At 37.8% G+C, this 18,523-nt stretch overlaps 1 protein-coding gene across 2 annotated transcripts in view; it reads left to right on the plus strand.

Annotated features, from left to right (window-relative positions):
* LOC117933023 (valine--tRNA ligase, mitochondrial 1) overlaps nt 1-18,523 on the plus strand; it is a 35,272-nt gene that overhangs the window by 3,651 nt on the left and 13,098 nt on the right. For both annotated transcript variants that reach the window (XM_034854369.1, XM_034854370.1), the window contains exons 6-13: nt 1,819-1,884; nt 1,975-2,058; nt 8,242-8,319; nt 8,441-8,524; nt 8,725-8,804; nt 17,657-17,714; nt 17,791-18,090; nt 18,244-18,414. In XM_034854369.1, the coding sequence (XP_034710260.1) occupies nt 1,819-1,884; nt 1,975-2,058; nt 8,242-8,319; nt 8,441-8,524; nt 8,725-8,804; nt 17,657-17,714; nt 17,791-18,090; nt 18,244-18,414 (921 nt within the window). The remainder of the gene's footprint in view (nt 1-1,818; nt 1,885-1,974; nt 2,059-8,241; nt 8,320-8,440; nt 8,525-8,724; nt 8,805-17,656; nt 17,715-17,790; nt 18,091-18,243; nt 18,415-18,523) is intronic.

Below are 18,523 nucleotides of genomic sequence, written 5' to 3' on the forward strand. Positions count from 1 at the left end.
ATAAGAATGGGTTTTCATGAACTTTGAGAGAGTATAGCCATTCATAAAAAACTTAATCTTTCAACTCTCAAACTTTCAAGATTTTTTTTGAGAGTAACTTTTGGTTTCAACAAAGGTCAGAGATTTCATTGCGAAACTTCAATTTCGAGGAATCCATTAAGAAGACAAGAGAGTGCTATATGGAGGATGTGGAAAAGGAGTGTAGGTGCTGACGGTACAAGACCCTAAGGAGAAGGTGCATTTAATTAGGTAAAATCATGTTCATTTTTTTCATAATTAGTGGATTATTGAGTGGTGAGAGACTGCCTGTGGTTTTTTACACCTAGTAGGTTTCTAGTTGGTTTTTCTATGTGATATCCCTATGTTCATCTATGTGATCGATTTTATATATATTTGCATGGGATTGATGCTCTCAATAAATTAATAATCTGAAGGCACAAAACAAAAATTGGTAATAAAGTATTAAATTGGGGATTAATTTAGAGACTAACTATTCACCTCCTTCTAGGTAGTTTCTTTATAGCAAGACTAGACATTAAATTTCTCTTAGTTATCTTTCTACTTCAATTGAATAGGAGGTTGTGTTACACAGTCAAGTCTTTTAATCCTGGAGGAGTGAAGTGATTGTAATCTTTCAATATCTACACCAGGCATGCCTTTTCATCTCATTGACAACTGAGATGTTTGGGCTTCCACCATTGGGGAGGGCATCTAGGCCAGTCTTATCTCCTCTCTTGGGGGAAAAATGGTACGCAATAGTCATAGTCATTGAGATATTAGGAGACATGTGTCATTACTATAGTAGCCTCAGGAAATGTTCTGTAATATGTGGTGCTGAATGATTAGTCATGTATTGTAGGGCTAATATGTTATACGAGTAATTGGCGCAATTTTTGTCAGGCTATGTGCGTCAAGAGTCATGTCTCATGCTACCTCATGGACAATAATTTATTAATCTATGAGCCATGATGAAATAAAATTAATACCTCTATGCTTGCCTTTCCTCGTGGTGTCAGAAATTATATTTGGTGGTATTTGGTGTTTTTGGTTGGCTGATTAAGTTTGCACCTTTAACACATTCTGATTCTTTTTACCATTGGATCTTAACTGTACATGAATGGCAGTTTTTGACATTGGCTTCTTTTCTGTGTGGCTTTATTGCCTTCTAAGATAAGACTTAGCTTGGAACTGCAATCAAATGATTTCCCATATTGGTGCTTTTTAAAGTGAACACTTGAGAAATCTCTTAATTCAGTCTCTTAAGGTGATGATTTGGTAATTTGGTGTTTGCATATTTCCTGGAAATTGATGACTTTCTTGTGCTTTTTGTGGAACTTGAATTAGTAAACTGTCTTTTGAAAGCATTCAACTATGTTTGTATCTTTCTCTTAGGCCTTGTTTAAACTAAGAGTGTGTTTTATAGTGTTTTTAATGGAATTGTTTTCCCTTGAAGTATTTTTAGGAGAATAACCTATCAAATGTTTCTCCAGGAAACACTATAAGTGATTTTTCTAAATTTTAAAAGTGTTCCTTAAATTTTGCTAAACACCCGATTTTTCTTCAAAAACACTTTTTAGGCTAAAAGTGTTTTCAAAAAACACTGCCAAATGGAAGTGTTGCAGGATCTTACTGTACTACCTTTCTCTGTATTTTGTTTTGGCAACTATGTGTGATCAAACATTATCAACTTTTGTATTAGAACACCATGTGAACCTGTTGCAATGCCCTAAACTTTGTTGAATGGTGTTATTAGTCAAAACTGTCAATCCTACATCTGATTTAGCCCTTGCTTAACTGTCATTTTCTATATAACTGCAGGTTCTGCCACCTCCAAATGTAACTGGGGCCCTGCATATAGGTCACGCCCTTACCTCTGCCATACAGGTCTCCTAGTTAATCATTTAGTCCTCTAGTGTAATTTATTTATAGCTCTTGCTATGCATGTTGATTAGCTGTGATCTTAATTTCATGCAGGATACAATTATCCGTTGGCGGAGAATGTCGGGATACAATGCCTTATGGGTTCCTGGAATGGACCATGCTGGGATAGCAACTCAGGTTATTCTTGGAAGAGCCTTACCATTGTCATTATGATATGTGTGTGTGTGTATATATGCATACATATATTTATTTGTTTGTTATTAGAAACAGCCATTTCATTGCACTAAATAGTATGTAGAAAGAAGGATGAGAAATCCTTCATAGAAGTATACAATCTGCTCTTTAAATTTTTTTTTTTTTTTTTTTGATAAGTAAATGGCAATAGTATTAATAAACAAGCACCAAAAGGGTCAGTATATAAAAGAAGGATAATAGATTGCCAGTATATAAAAGCAAATCTAATGGAACAGCTTGAAATGATTAGGGTTGCTCATTACAGATCATAAAGATAAATGATCTCCTACTAAGGAGCCAAATGCTTGGCTTCATGCTCTGCTAACCTATACAATCAAATGATTGGCCAAGTAAGAAGCCCAACTAAAAGCATATCCCTTTTTGGAGTACTATCACTATCTAATTTTCTTTTGAACTTTTATCTTTATATCTGTGGTTATGAGCAAGACCCAAGGGGAAGGACTTTGCATCCCATTTATCAAGGAGAGTGTGTGAGTGAAGGAAAAATGCTGGTTCCAGTGTGTAAGCCTTAATTTGGGACAAGAATAATGATTTAAGTTCCTCTTAGGACATACAATAGTTTGTTAAATTGAGTCTTTTTTTTACGTTTCTATTTTAGTTATTAGTTTATTTTTTATCACACTTATAGTTTTTGAATCTTTTTATTATATTTTGAAAGTTTTATATTTTTTTTCCTATACTTTTTCCTATTCTTGTTAAAAAAGACAAAAAATTAGGAAAATTGTCCTATTAGGAAAAAGAGTCGTAAGCATTTATATATATATACCCATGTAGTGTTTTAAAGTAGAGAATAGAGAATCAAAATTTTAATAAAAGTTTTCAGCATCTATATGTTTCATTTGAGGGTGTGATAGCTAAGGAAATCCTAGGACTACCTTGGAACCTAGCTATGATTGCTTCTTTTCTTTTATTTATTTTTTCCTTTTTATCTTCTTTGTTGAAAGAGAGAGAGAGAGAAAACCTTAATTCTCATTCATACGATTAACTTCTTTTTTTTTTGATAGGTAAAGAAAATTCATTAAGAGCCAAAAGGCTAGAGAAAGGGTATACACGTAGTATACCAAGTACAAATCAGCAAAAAACAAAGGGACGAACAAGCCTGACCCTTACTTGGTGGCTAGCCAGTCAACGAAATCTATCAAAGACAATGTATGTTCCTCTATGTATACCCTAACCCAATTCACAAAAGTGTACAAAAAAATGGATTTAATATCTTGATCGTTCCTCTCAATATCGTCGAAAGCCCTTCTATTCCTTTCTTTCCAAATGGTCCACATTAGGTAGAGGGGGGCAGCTCTCCAAGCTTTCTCCCTTTTCTTGCCCACAAAAGAACCATGCCAACCCAGGAGGTTTCTTTTCACAGAGGAGTGCATCACCCATTGCACCCCAAAAAGGGAGAAGATCAAAAGCCATAACATTCTAGCTTTTTCACAGAATAGAAGAAGGTGATCTGTGGTTTCCTCCTCTTGTTTACACAGAAAGCATCTGTTGGGAATGCTCCAACCAAATCTCTTCAGGCGGTCAGTGGTGAGAAGCCTGTTCCAAGCCGCCTCCCACCCAAAGAAGCTAGCCCTAATTGGAACCCAAGGCGTCCAAATAGTTCTAGCCGGGAAGGGGGGCTTGGTGTCCCTTGAAAGTGAACTGTAAAAAGACTTGACAGAAAAGGTCCCATTCTTGTTCTCTTTCCACCGGAGTAAGTCCTCTACACCTCTTCTAATGGTCAAAGGATGAAGCTTACATAATAAGCTTTCTACTTCTCCCACCTCCCAATCATTAAGGTGCCTGTTAAAACGAAGTCCCCAGCTTCCCCCAACTTCATCTTCCTCCCAAGCCTCAGCTACCCAGCCTTCTTTGTTGACGGAAAGATTAAACAAGATGGGGAAAGCTTCTTCCAAAGCTTGATTTCCGCGCCACAAGTCCTTCCAAAATTTCACTCTAGTGCCATCCCCTATGGTGAAGCGGGAATGAGAACGAAAGTTCTCCCAACCATTTCTGATAGCCTTCCAAACTCCCACCCCATAGCGGTCTCTCACCCCTTTGGAGCACCAACCCCCCTCTTGGAGGTCATACTTACTAGAGATAATTTGCTTCCAAAGGGACTCATTCTCATTAGCTAATCTCCACAACCACTTCCCAAGGAGGGCCTTATTAAAAGTAGATAGACTGCGAATGCCCAGGCCTCCTTTCTTTTTAGTAGCACAAATAGCCTTCCAACTCACCAAGTGGGGTTTATTCTCTAAGGCACCACCGCCCCATAAGAAATCCCTTTGGATCTTTTCAAGCCTTGCGCACACTTTCTTGGGGATCACAAAGAGGGAAAGGAAATAGGTTGGGAGACTAGAGAGAGTGCTTTTTAGCAAGGTGAGGCGGCCACCTTTGGAGAGGTATTGCCTTTTCCAGAGAGACAACCTTTTCCTGAATCTTTCTTCCACTGCATCCCACACCCTAGTAGATTTGTAAGGGGCTCCAAGGGGAAGACCCAAGTAGGAGGTAGGTAAACTCCCTATCTTACATCCCAAGACCGACGCAAGAGTCTCCATAGGGATGCCTTCCCCCACTGGGATGGCCTCCGTTTTGCTCAGATTGACTTTTAATCCTGAAATCGCCTCAAACCACATGAATGTCCAACTAAGATATTGCAACTGATCTGCTTCGGCGTCACAGAAGATTAAGGTGTCATCGGCAAACAAGAGATGGGACACAAGCAACCCCTCTCTTCCTCTTCCTCCCACTCTGAAACCAGAGATAAAGCCCCCATTTCTTGCACAATACAGCAATTGGCTAAGGGCTTCCATGGCAAAAAGGAATAGATAGGGGGATAGGGGGTCTCCTTGTCTCAATCCCCTAGAGCTACGAAAGAAACCCGTGGGACTTCCATTGATGAGGATTGAGAAGGTAGCCGTAGAGTAGCACCAATTCATCCACTTTTTCCATCTATGCCCAAATCCCATCTTAGTCATCACATCCATGAGAAAGTCCCACTTGACATGGTCAAAAGCCTTCTCAATGTCCATCTTGAGAAGGAGGCCCGGATTGTTGCCTTTCAATCTAGAATCAAGGGCTTCATTAGCGATGAGAACAGCGTCCAAAATCTGTCTCCCATGAACGAAAGCATGCTGTGAATCTGAAATCACCTCCCCCATCACTGATTTTAGTCTATTGGCAAGGACTTTGGCAAGCAATTTGTAGACACTCCCTACTAGGCTGATTGGTCTGAAATCTCTTAGGTCTTCGGCCCCCTCCTTCTTAGGGATGAGCAAGAGGAACGTGGAATTTAAGCTTCTTTGGAAAGTCCCATGGAGGTAGAACTCTCTAAAGAGGCCCAAAATCTCTGGTTTAACAACGTCCCAACAAAACAACCAGAAAGCCATTGTGAAACCATCCGGTCCTGGGGCTTTGTCACCACAGAAGCTGCTTAGGGCTGCAAAAATTTCTTCCTCTGAAAACATAACTTCTAGGCTGTTGGCCAAACCTTCTCCCAGCTCCTTGAAGTTAAGGCCATTGATACTAGGCCTCCAATCCCCTGAATCTGAGAGTAAGGCCTGGTAGGCCCTACATACACCTTCTTTTATATCTTCCAAGGAAGAGAGATTCACACCATTCACTTTTTATCTTGGACATGAAGTTTCTTCTTGCCTTAGTATTGGCCATTTTGTGGAAATATTTGGTGTTTTTATAATAGAGAAATATATATATAAGGCTAGGCTGAACTAACTACCATATATTTGACCTATATTAAGAAAGGAAAGAAAGATTGTACACTATAAATACATTATATTCAACACTCCCCCTCAAGCTGGAGCATATATGTCATATGCACCAAGCTTGTTACAAATGTATTTAATTCTAGGACCTGTGAGAGATTTAGTGAAAATGTTTGCTAGTTGATCATTTGAATTAACAAAACTTGTAGCAACACACCCTGATGCGATCTTCTCTCTAATGAAGTGACGGTCAACTTCAATATGCTTGGTCCTTTCATGAAAGACTGGATTAGATGCAATATGTAATGCGGCTTGATTGTCACAGATTATCTTTATCTGTTCATCTTTTCCAAATCTCAATTCCTGAAGGAGTTGCCTCAACCATATGAGTTCACATGTTGCCAAAGCCATAGCTCGATACTCAGCTTCGGCGCTTGATCTGGCCACTACATCTTGTTTCTTACTTCTAGAATATTAAGTTACCTCTAATAAAAACACAATACCCTGAGGTGGAGCGCTTATCTAAGGGTGAAGCAGCCCAGTCTGCATCTGTGTAACCAACAATTTGGGTATGACCCCTGTTTTCATACAACATACCTTGACCTGGTGTTCCTTTTATATATCGAAGAATGCGAATCACAACATCCCAATGGTTGTCACATGGTGACTGTAGAAATTGATTAACCACACTCTCAGGAAAAGAGATGTCTGGCCGAGTGATGGTGAGGTAGTTCAGTTTGCCTATAAGTTGTCGATATCTCCCAGGATCTCTTAGAGGCTCCCCTTGTCTTGGTACAAGTTTGACATTTGGATCCATAGGAGTGTCAACAGGTTTACATTCTAACATAACTGTTTCTTCCAAGATGTCTAAGGAATACTTCCTTTGTGACATAACCACACCTGAACTGGATTGAGCTATTTCAAGTCCCAGAAAGTACTTGAGTTTGCCCAAGTCTTTGGTTTGAAAGTGGTTGAAAAGGTGTTGCTTTAGTCTTTGGATACCCTTTTGATCACTGCCTGTAATGACAATGTCATCCACATAAACTACCAAATAGATGCACTGGCTCGAAGAGTTATGATGATAGAAAACTGAATGATCTGCTTCACTCCGAAGCATTCCAAACTCTTGAAAATTGAACTAAAACGCCCAAACCATGCCCGAGGAGACTGTTTCAAGCCATATAGAGAGCGGCGTAACTTGTACACTAAACCAGACTCCCCCTGAGCAACAAAACCGGGTTTTGTAGGCACGAAGATGATGTAAAATTTTGGGATCAACAGATTGCCATAATACGTTGCATAATTGTGCATCGATTTTCTTCCATTGCACTTTGTCAACATCAGGTATAACATCCTTAGGTGTAACAAGATGATCCTCATAACCTTGTCCCATAAACCAGAGTTCCACGGACGCTGACCAGGAGAGATAATTCTCACTACCAATCAATTTTTCCGATGTGATAGTAGGAGATCCAGAGATGACGGATGTAAAAATAGGATTTTTAGTCGCCATATCCACTTCACCTGTGATACCACTTGTAGGACCTCAGGCGCTACCAACTCTCCTAAAAGCAATTGCTGTTAGGAAAGACGCATACCCTAACCTTATAGTGCATTCACCCAAGCGCCCACAGCGAACACAAGAGGAGTTGATGGACGCGGCCAACCCTCCGATCTGTTAACAATCTCCCTCCCAGCGACACCCCTAGGGTTCGAACCCGTGACCTCGGCTTTAATACCATGTTGAAAGAGAGAGAGAGAAAACTTTAATTCTCATTCATATGATTAACTTCTTACAATAGAGAAATATATATAAAAGGCTAGGTTGAACTAACTACCATATATGTGACCTATATTAAGAAAGAAAAGAAAGATTGTACACTATAAATACATTATATTCAACATTCTTTAATTTGTCATTTCATTATACCAAAAAAAAAAAGAAAACTGATATGGTACTGCAATTTTTAGGTCCTACCTCAAAATATTCCTTGATTTATAGTTTTGTCTCCTACAAGTTGGCTATAATGATGATATAGTGCTAGCGCATTGATTTGGAGCTGAACACATAATTTTGAGATCGATGAATCTGATGCAGGAGGGTTGAAGGGAGTGGGGGAGGGGTGGGTGGTGGTTTAAAGATGTATAACTAATTGGCCTGAATTCATACCATGTGTCATGCAGTGGCATCACACATAAGCAAAGTATAAGCAGCAACACTTCTGCTATGCATTCTCAAGTATAAGCAGCAACACTTCTGCTATGCATTCTCAAGTATAAGCAGCAATACCTCTGCTATGAATTCTCTATCCTTGTGCCATGCCATGTAGGCATATGTGAGCTTTAATATTTAAAAGGATATTTATTTTCTTTGAAAACATGTTATTATGTGGAACTGCAGGTCGTTGTGGAGAAGAAGTTAATGCGGGAAAGGAAATTAACCAGACATGATATTGGCCGTGAGAACTTTGTATCTGAAGTGAGTTTGAGCTGTTGAAAGCTGGTTTTAACTTCATTAACTTCAGCCCTCAAGTAGCTGTCTTCAATTCTAACACATATTTTATGTATATCCTTGGAATACAATTTCTTTGCATTTAAAGGTTTGGAATTGGAAGAATGAGTATGGGGGGACCATATTGAAACAACAACGACGTATGGGTGCTTCTCTTGATTGGTCCCGTGAGGTAAGGATTCAAAATTGGTATTATCTGATTTGAATTCTCTCTTGACAAAAGTATTAGGACTCTTTGATTGGGTTACATCCTTGGTTGGTTTTAGTGGAAGTGTAATTGTTACCCTTTTTTTTTTTCCCCTGTTTTCTTGTTTTATTTTCTAATTTTACTTTCACATCCTTTTCCTTGCTTCCTTTTCGATCTTCTTCCAGTGTTTTACAATGGATGAGAAAAGGTCATTGGCTGTTACAGAGGCTTTTGTTAGGCTTTACAAGGAGGGTCTTATCTATAGGTATGTTTGGCATGGGAGAGTGTTTTGTTTTTCTTCATCTTAATTGTCATTTATGCAGTTGTAAGTTTGAATTGGTTTATTCACAGCTGTTGGAATATGAATCTAGGTGTTATTTTTATATTTATTGTTCTTTTTTGAATGTTCATAAAATGAAGGCCACGGTTGCTTATTTGCCTAAGAATGAAAAAAATTGACATTATTGCAATATTTTTGCCAAAATATCTTTAATTTAGGGGTACCGATATGTGAAAAAATATCAACATGGTTGTTAGAACCTTCCTCTTATTGTTTTGTACAAGAACTTTTGACCTTCAATAGTTGGACTCTAAATGGCTATAAATAAGGGCCCTCTCATTTAACCCCCCTTTCTCATTTTTCTCTCTTTTAACCTCCCTTTCTCATTTTCCTTTGAGTTCGTTTCATCTTCCTCTCTCTCCTCTCACATTTGGATTGTCCTAGTTGAGTTTAATCAATTACCAATTAAGAATTCACTATATAATTAAGGTAAGGTTTTGTTTTTTGATGGGCAAATAGCAAATATATTAAAAGCTCCTAACAAAGGGGTGCATAAGAGTATTATATGGTGTAAAACAGGCACCGAAGGGCTGTTGAAGAGAAGAGAGACAAAAGCCAACTCCTTATCCCTATTTAGAGCTCAACTGGTCAATGAAGTTCACCACGGACATTGAGAAATCTCCTATATACAGTTTAATCCACTTAAAAAATATTTTACTTAAAGAATTGTTTGATTGCTTGATCCACCCTTTCAGAATTTTCAAACACCTTCCCATTTCTTTTCTTCCATATGACCCAAATAAGCACAAAGGAAAAAATCTCAAAGCTTTCTTCCTCTTTTTCCTAACAAAGGATCCATTTGAACTTAAGAGGGCACCTCTTATTGAAGAGTACATTACCCAATCTATCCAAACAAAGAATAAATGAGCTGCTATAGAATGACTACTTTTGAGGAATGAAGGATGATGTAATCAATCATATTTTCTCCTTTAAACATATAGCATTTGTTCAACAACTTCCATCCACTCTTATTGAGCTGATCCAACAACTTCCATCCATTCCTGTTGAGTTGATCCAACATCAAGATCCTTTCACAAATTGCTTCCCAAGTAAAAAGTTCGATCCTCAACAAAACCTAACAATTCAAAACAATGCTTGAAGGGAAAAACTTCATTCTCCCGTTAGACAAACAAGAGTAAAGGAATTTAACTATGGATTAGCTACACCTAGAATTCAACCAAATTATTTTCTCCTCCTCATCTGCACTTGTAGTCTTCTATAAAAAAACCTCTATTCTTATCTAGTTCCTAATTATGGATCTTCCATGAGAAACAAGGGTTTCAAAAGACCCTCTCCTTAGCTTGATCCCATTGGCCGTGTCTATTGAAAACAATGCAAGAAAAGACTCTCCCAGAGATAAGTCACCACACCATCTATCCTTCCAAAATTCCACCCTTTGCCCATTGGCCATCATGAAACCTATTCTACTACTATTAAAGACCTTCAACCACTTCTAATTACTTTGCATCAATTTACCCCATTCCCTTCCCTCTGTCTCTTAAGCACCAACCCCTATCTTTTTCCTCATACTAAATAGTGAATCTCTAACACCATTTGTCGAGGAGGGGGGGGGGGGGGGTTGTTGAAAATTGAGAGACTTCTACTATCAAGATTGCCTCATTCCTCTTGTCCATGAAAATGGTCGACCAATTTATCAAATGCGGCTTATTCTCAATAGCACCTTCCCTTAAAGGAAATCCCTTTGAATCTTCTCCAAACTTAAGCTCACCTTTCTAGGGATGATGAGTAATGACATGGAGTAGATTGCAAGCTAGATAAAGTACTTTTAGTTAGAGTTAACCTTTATTTTTTTTCAATGCAATTATTTATTTATTTATTTTTTTGATAGACAAAGGCAAATTGAAATAAGAAGACACCAAAATAAGGGGCGTACCCTACGTATACTGGCAGTATACAAAAAAAGCCAAAACTAGGTTGCAAAAAGAAAGAAACTAGAGAGAAATAAAAAAGCTAGCCACCATGCCAATCACCCAAAAAATTCAGAAAAGAAGGAAAATCTAAATCAAAAAACTGATGAGACCACTCTAGAAGTGAACGGAAAAAGAGGTTCCCCAAACTTTGATCTAACAACTCTTCCTCTTAGAAAGTTCTTCGGTTTTACTCAGTGTTGTCAAAAGCAAAAAACGATATCAAGGCGATAAGACTCCTTTTAGCCTAAGACGAAAGGCGAAAAACAAGACGATAACCTAACTATAGTAAGGCGATAGAAAATATACATATATTTACCTATTCAATATTCAACCAATATAAGTGTTGTCTTCAACAATCAACACTATTAATTTTTCATCACTTAATATGTCTTATAAAATTAACAAAATAGTAATAATTATTGAAAGTGTTAAATATTATATCCCATATTATAAAAAACATCATATTGTTTAAAGATATTTATCCTATCTAAATGTATATTCTAATTTTTCAAACATCTAAAAGCAAAATAAAAAACAAAATAAGAGATTGAACATTCTAGAGAAGCTTTAGTCATCATCATCATAGTCATTGTTGAAATTAAAATTGTCATTACTTCCATCAAGACTAGATTGATAACCCTCTGTTTTATTATCTCTATGATTGATAATATAATATTTTATCTTATACTTTGTTTAATCCAATGTTAGATTGAATGAAATTATAATCTAAGTATGTTTAATCTTTAATTCATGGTCAAAGGCGACCGCCTCTATGCCTTGTGCCTTATCCCTTATCCCAAGGCGTTGCCTCTTTGAAGTCGCCTTGCCTAGGTCTTCAAAAGACGACTTTTATCTACCCTGCTTGGCCTGATGGCCTAGGCGGCCCAAGCGATTGCCTTTGATAACACTGGTTTCGCTCTCCCCAAATACACCAAAAAAGATAAATAGGCGTCAATCTCCAAACTGCTTTCCTCTTCTTCCCTAGTCCCTTAACTTTCCATTCTAGAAGAAGATTTCTCACTGAAGTCGGGAATACCCACACCAGTCCAAAAGATGATAATAGTGGAGTGCATAGCTCCCTTGTCTTACCATAATGAATCAAAACACGGTTCGCTAATTCCTCATTATCTTTACAAAGGCTGCACCTATTGACCATGGACTAGCCCCTCTTCATTAACATATCTACTGTTAAATTTTTTCCCCAAACTGCTTCCCAAGCAAAAAAACGAGTTCTAAGAGGGGCATATGAACCCTAAATCTCTATGGCTGGAAATAAAAATCTATTCTTGGCCCTTAAAGACCTATAATATGATTTGACATTAAACTTTCCCCTCCCATCGTTCCTCCAAACCAAGGAATCCTCCCCTTCTTGGACCTTTATTGCAGAAATATGTTCTAAAAAACGAGTCACCTCCTCCAATTCCCAAACTTGAAAGGATCGTCTAAAGTGCACCTCCCAACATCCGCCTTCACCTTGGCGGTTTGCCCTTTAATACAATTTATGCTTACTTATCAAAAAAAAAACATCCGCCTTCACCTCCTTGCCTCCCCATAGGTCAGCCACTGAAGCAGTTTTATGAGCTGCAATTCTGAACAGCTTAGAGAAAAGATCCTTCAAATTAGAATCCCCAACCCAAATGTTCCACCAAAATCTCGTGTGTATACCATTTCCAATACGGATACTAGTTCTAAGAAGGAAATCCTCCCATCATTTTCTAATGTCTTTCCAAATACTCATCCCATAAGACTCCCTCACTTCTCTAGTGGTCCAGCCCCTTTCCACCTCTCCAATTTTTTCAATAATGACTTTCCTCCAAAAACTCTCCCTTTCTAGGGGAAAGCTCCAAAGCCATTTTTCTAGCAAAGCTTGATTGAAACCCTCTAAGTGCCTTAAACCCAACCCTCCATGCTTCTTATCTTTACAAATAACCGACCAACTTACCAAATGGATTTTCCTTCTTTCCTCCAAATCTCCCCACAAACACTCCCTTTGAATTCTCTCTAATTTGATTCTCACTTTCTTTGGGATTATAAAAAGCGATATAAATAGATTGGAAGGTTTGAAAGAGTGCACTTAATAAGGGTAAGTCTTCCTCCCTTTAACTAATATTTTTTTTCCAAGTAGCCAATTTTCTCTTGAATCTCTCATCTACAACGTTCCAAACTCTACTCGATTTATGAGGGGCTCCAAGGGGTAAACCTAGATAAGTAGTAGGGAGCTTCCTTACTCTACACCCAAATAATGCAACTGCTCTATCCACATCCTTCGTGCTCCCCACTGATATAATTTCACTTTTTGGCAGGTTTATTTTCAGGCCTAACACTAGTTCAAAACAAGTAACAACCCATTTCCAAAATTTCAATTGATCACCATTATCCTCGCAAAAAAGGTGGGTGTCGTTTGCAAACAACAAATGAGATACATTAGCCCCTTCTCCACCTCTCCCTATTACCTTAAAACCCCTAATGAAACCTTTCTCTCCAGCTCTTGCAATTAAACTGCTGAACACTTCCATAATCAGCACAAACAAATAAGGTGAGAGTGGGTCCCCTTGCCTCGGACCTCTATATGTTGAGAAGAAATCTATTGGAGTGCCATTGACTTAGACTTCCATTCTCACAGTTGAAATGCAGAAAAAAAATCCACTTCCGTCATTTGGGACTAAATCCCATTTTTTCCAAAACTAATAGGAGGAAATTTCAGTTTACGTGATCATAAGCTTTTTCAATATTCAATTTGCACACTAAACCCACATTGGAGCTTCTTTTCCTCGAGTCAATTGCCTCATTGGCTACCAAAACTGCGTCCAAAATCTGCCTACCCTCCATAAAAGCGTTCTGGCTATTCGATACCACTTTTCCCATCACCCTTTTTAGCCTATTAGCTAGGACTTTTGCAATAATCTTATAAAGACTCTCCACAAGACCAATAGGCCTAAAATCCTGCACATCACTTGCCCCACCTTTCTTCAGGATGAGAGCTAAGAAGGTTGTGTTAAGGTTTCGAAAAACAGTGTTCTGCGAATGGAGTTCCTCAAACACTTGCATCACTTCCTGCCAACAGAACTTCTAGAAAGCCAGCAAAAAACCATCCGACCTTGGCGCCTTGTCACCCCCAAAATTTGAGGGAGCTGTAGTTACCTCCTCCTTTGAAAACGACCCCTCCAAGGTCTCTCATTATCCAAGGAGTCAAGATTTCTAAACAACCCTTAAACCATAACAAGTCTTCTCGCTTGAGTTTCTTCAAACATGGATTTGAAGTAGGACCCAATACCCTCTTTAAGCTTCCCCTCTTTATTCAGTTGTACACCTTTAACCATAAGGCTACTGATAAAATTTCCCCTTCTCCTTGCATTAGCCATGCGATGAAAGAACTTTGTATTATTGTCTCCTTCCTTCAACCGTAGAGCCCTTGATTTCTACCTCTAGGAAGTTTCTTCAAGGATGGTGGAGTGACTATATTCATCTCTTGCTGTCCGCTGACTTCTCCTGTCTTCCTCTAAGAGAGGTCTTAGCCTTTCTAAACCGTCCCAATGGTTTAATTGCTCCAAGGCAACATCCTTCCTAGCTGACACATTACCAAGGACCTCTTTGTTCCATTTCTTCAAGTTGCATTTCAAAGCCTGTAACTTCTTGGCAAGCACAAAGCTCGACTTTCCCCAAAAATTGTAAGACTGCCACCACTCTTTAAATTTATCTATAAAACCTTCCACCCTTAGCCACATGTTTTCGAAACTAAAAGGGCTTTTTACCTTTCTTTTTTTGATAGTTATTGTCTTTTCCACACAGCAAGCTGTTTTTGAAATATTTTCTCCACCATGTTTCGCCCCATGACCCAAACCATTAACTAGATCGGCCACATTAGAAACTGACTGGGATCAATTTACTTTTACTCCAAATTGATTTTTAAACCACAAATTGCCTTAAACCACATGAATGTCTAACTCAAATGTTCTTTGTGCTTATAACTAGCATCATAGATGATAAAAACATTATCAACAAACAATATATATGGCGCCTCCATCACCCTACCACCTCTTCTAGTAATAGAAAGGCCTACAATGAAGCCCCCTTCCTTAGCTCTTTTAGACTACAAAAAGGTGCCTCTATAGCCATGGTGATGAGATATGGAGAAAGAGGGTCACCTTGTCTCAAGCCTTTGGAACTTTGGAAATAACCAAATGGGGTTTCATTAACCAAGATAGAAAAGCGAGCTATAAAGATGCACCACTTGATCCATCAATCCACTTGTGACTAGAACCTTTTTTTTTTTTTTTTGTAGATTGCTAGCTAGAAGCCCCATTTGACATGAACATATACCCTCTTGATATCCAGCTTATAAAATGATCCCACTAGTGTTGCTCTTCAATTTTGAGTCTATGGCCTCTTTTGCTTCAAGGACCATATCCAAAATTTGTCTACCCTCCAGAAATGGGATGCTAATAAGCAGAAACTACTTTCCTACTGAAACCGAACTGGTTTCTGAACTTTTTAAAATTCAAATTAATTACAAGGCTGGAGATTACAACTAATTAAATAGATAGCTAGAGAATAGCTAACAATTCTGCTGCCTAGGAACTAGGAGACTTATTCTAACTCAGTTAACAACTTGACTCCTAAAAAACAGGACAAAATTTAAATTTAAACTCTAAACAATAATTTTAAAAAACAACTAACTCACTCCTAAAATCTGATATAATCAGATTTATTATTTAAACGAAACAATAATACTTGAATAGCAGAAAATATCTCCTAGATTTCCTACACATACCACCTTTTTGGAAACCTCCACAAAACCAAACTTATGGTTTGAATCTTTCAAATCCTCAACTTCCCGTTCTTAGGGTAAGGGACCAACACAAGAAAAGTGGCATTAAAGCTTCTTTTGAAAGAGCCTTACTAATAGAAACTGCCCTCCCACCACACCAAGAAAAGAACCACCAACTAGTGGAAGGTCTAGCAAATGAAGCTCCTCAATGATCTTCGGGAATCGCCACATTGGTGATGAGCTTCTTTAACAATCCCCGCTTTCCCAAAAAAATCTAACAATATTGAAGTCTCCTCCTAACACTTTGGAATCATTCCAAAGCCCTCTTATAGCAAGCAATTTCGTGTTGATGGTCTCTTTGTTCCCACTTTGTACCGGCCCATACACCCTTGAGAACACTCAAGTGAACTATTCTTAGAGGTGTTGAACTGATAGGAGATTGAAAACACCACCACCTCCATTTCTATTAACTCCAACCAAAATCCTACCTACTTGTACCCTAGTTTCCACAACATCCCATTCTAAGAATCGTCCTACTCCCAAACTCCTCATCATCTGCATGAACATTTGTTGGACCATTGCTTCTTATAAAGAGACAAGGTGTGCTATGGCTGATTTGATAAATGATTTAATAATTTTTTGTTTTTTTCCATCATTGATTCTTTTAACATTCCATTATAAAATCCATAGCTTCATTGATAAACCTTTGCTAGCTCCCAATTGCTCTTCCTACTCTTCTCTTTTCTTGATAAAGCGTTATAATTATTAGAGCACTCTAAATTTAGAAGTTTAGTCTCAAATCTAGGTTTGGATGCTAACTTCCATTTATTCCTTGGGCTTAAGGCTTTGCAATAGCTTTTTTTATTGCTTGTGAAATGAAACTCTATTCCTTAATTGTTTGGCTATAAATTATGCAAGAACATTATGTTGTCTATAAAGTTCTGTAATTCTCTCCTTTTTTCTAAGCTCCATCCTCCTCATAAATGCTAGAATCTCTTATTCAAAACTGTGAACTAGCATCCCCACAAACCTGCTGAAGGATGCTAGCTTGCTGAAGTAACCCTCAGCATAGTGGGATTCCCCCATCAAACATTGGAGAAGTGACTCCTATATTGCACTTATCCCCCCTTCCATCCCCCCTACTTCCTCACACCTAGTGCTTAGGGCATTTTCCGGGATCACCACCAGCATGCCATCTTGCGAGATCATGTAACATGTTTGAGTAAGATGTTTTGTTGGGTTCTTGTAAGTTGTGGCTTAATGTGTAATTTGAATGTAAACAATTAGTCTATAATTTATGCACTTTAGTTTTTAAACATAATTTATTTACATTTTGTATTATTGACCAATGACTCTTGTTTTATCATTTTACACAAAAAAAAAAAAAAAAACTAGTTTAATTTGTGCATTGTAATATTTTTTTTTTATTTTTTATTTTATTTTTTTTATCATTACTCAAAGTTTTATCCAAATTTCTTTGTTTCGAGGTCAAATTTGGTGATTTTTTAATCGTTATCGAGATTTTTGTAAAATCAAACCATCTTTTGATATTCATATTTTCATCCTTGATTGTATCTAAACATACCTTTATAGGTGAGGAGTCAGCTAGGTGGTTAAACTAATATAGTGGCTTTTGTACCTTGTTCTCCTACCAGTTTCATTGTCTTGAATCTAGTTGATTTCTGATGGCTGATTTGGTAATTTTTTGTTTGCAGGTTAAATTTAAGAACCATTTTATATTTACTTTGTTGGCTTTTTGCAATTTGTTGGAAAAAATGCGGGTGGTGATATTATAGTAACAAAGAACTCTTCTTAATTTTTGAGTTAATCATTGGAAACTACTTTTGCATGGTTATTATATCAATGAATTGGGGAAAATTATAAAGCAGTACTTGTTTCAAGTGGACAATGACTTCTAGATTTCTTTACTGCTTCTCATGAAATTAAGGACTTGTTTCATCCTTTAGTTTGTTAGGCTAATTGCTCTTATTTTGTTTGATCTGGTGTGCAATTTCCTTAAGTTTGATGAGTACACCTCTTTGGAAATATTTATCCTTCTGTTTTTATTTTCTTTGAAGGGATCTTCGATTAGTGAATTGGGATTGCATCTTGCGAACAGCAATATCTGATATTGAGGTAAGCCATGATCCCTTTAAGTGTATTAGCAATAGGACTATATCCTGCATTTCTGAATGTTGCTTGGTTTTTGTAGGTAGACTATGAGGACATCAAAGTTAGGACTCTCTTAAAGGTTCCTGGATATGAAAAGCCAGTGGAGTTTGGTGTTTTAACATCGTTTGCTTATCCTATAGAAGGAGGGGAAGAGATAGTTGTGGCCACTACTAGAGTGGAAACAATGCTTGGTGATACTGCTATTGCTGTACATCCTGATGATGAAAGGTACACGCGTTTTCATGGAAAATTCGCCATTCATCCATTTAATGGAAGGAAACTTCCTATTATTTGTGATGCAATACTCGTTGATAAGAATTTTGGGACTGGTGCTGTTAAGGTAAAGCATCTATCTAAAGCTTAAAAATGCTCTCTCTCTCTCATCTTTTTGTTTTATAATAGTCCTAATGAGAGAATTCTTTCCTTTAATCTTTCTCTTAATTCTCCTTATGGGATGTATGTATTTTTAACCATTCATTTTAAATTCTTGCAGATAACTCCAGCCCATGATCCAAATGATTTTGAGGTTGGGAAGCGTCATAATCTTGAGTTCATCAACATTTTCACTGATGATGGGAAAATAAATAGCAATGGTGGTCCAGAATTTGCAGGGATGCCACGTTTCAAAGCCCGTGAGGCTGTGGTTGCAGCATTACACAAAAAGGTATTGGTACTGCATATATCTGTCCTGTTCTAGTTGCTGGGGCACTGTAGCTTAACTTACACATAGTATCCAAGTAATTTATGAGGAATTGGGTTATTCTTGAGGGTTA

Source organism: Vitis riparia, chromosome 16 (assembly GCF_004353265.1).
Source record: "Vitis riparia cultivar Riparia Gloire de Montpellier isolate 1030 chromosome 16, EGFV_Vit.rip_1.0, whole genome shotgun sequence".
NCBI lineage: Eukaryota > Viridiplantae > Streptophyta > Magnoliopsida > Vitales > Vitaceae > Vitis > Vitis riparia.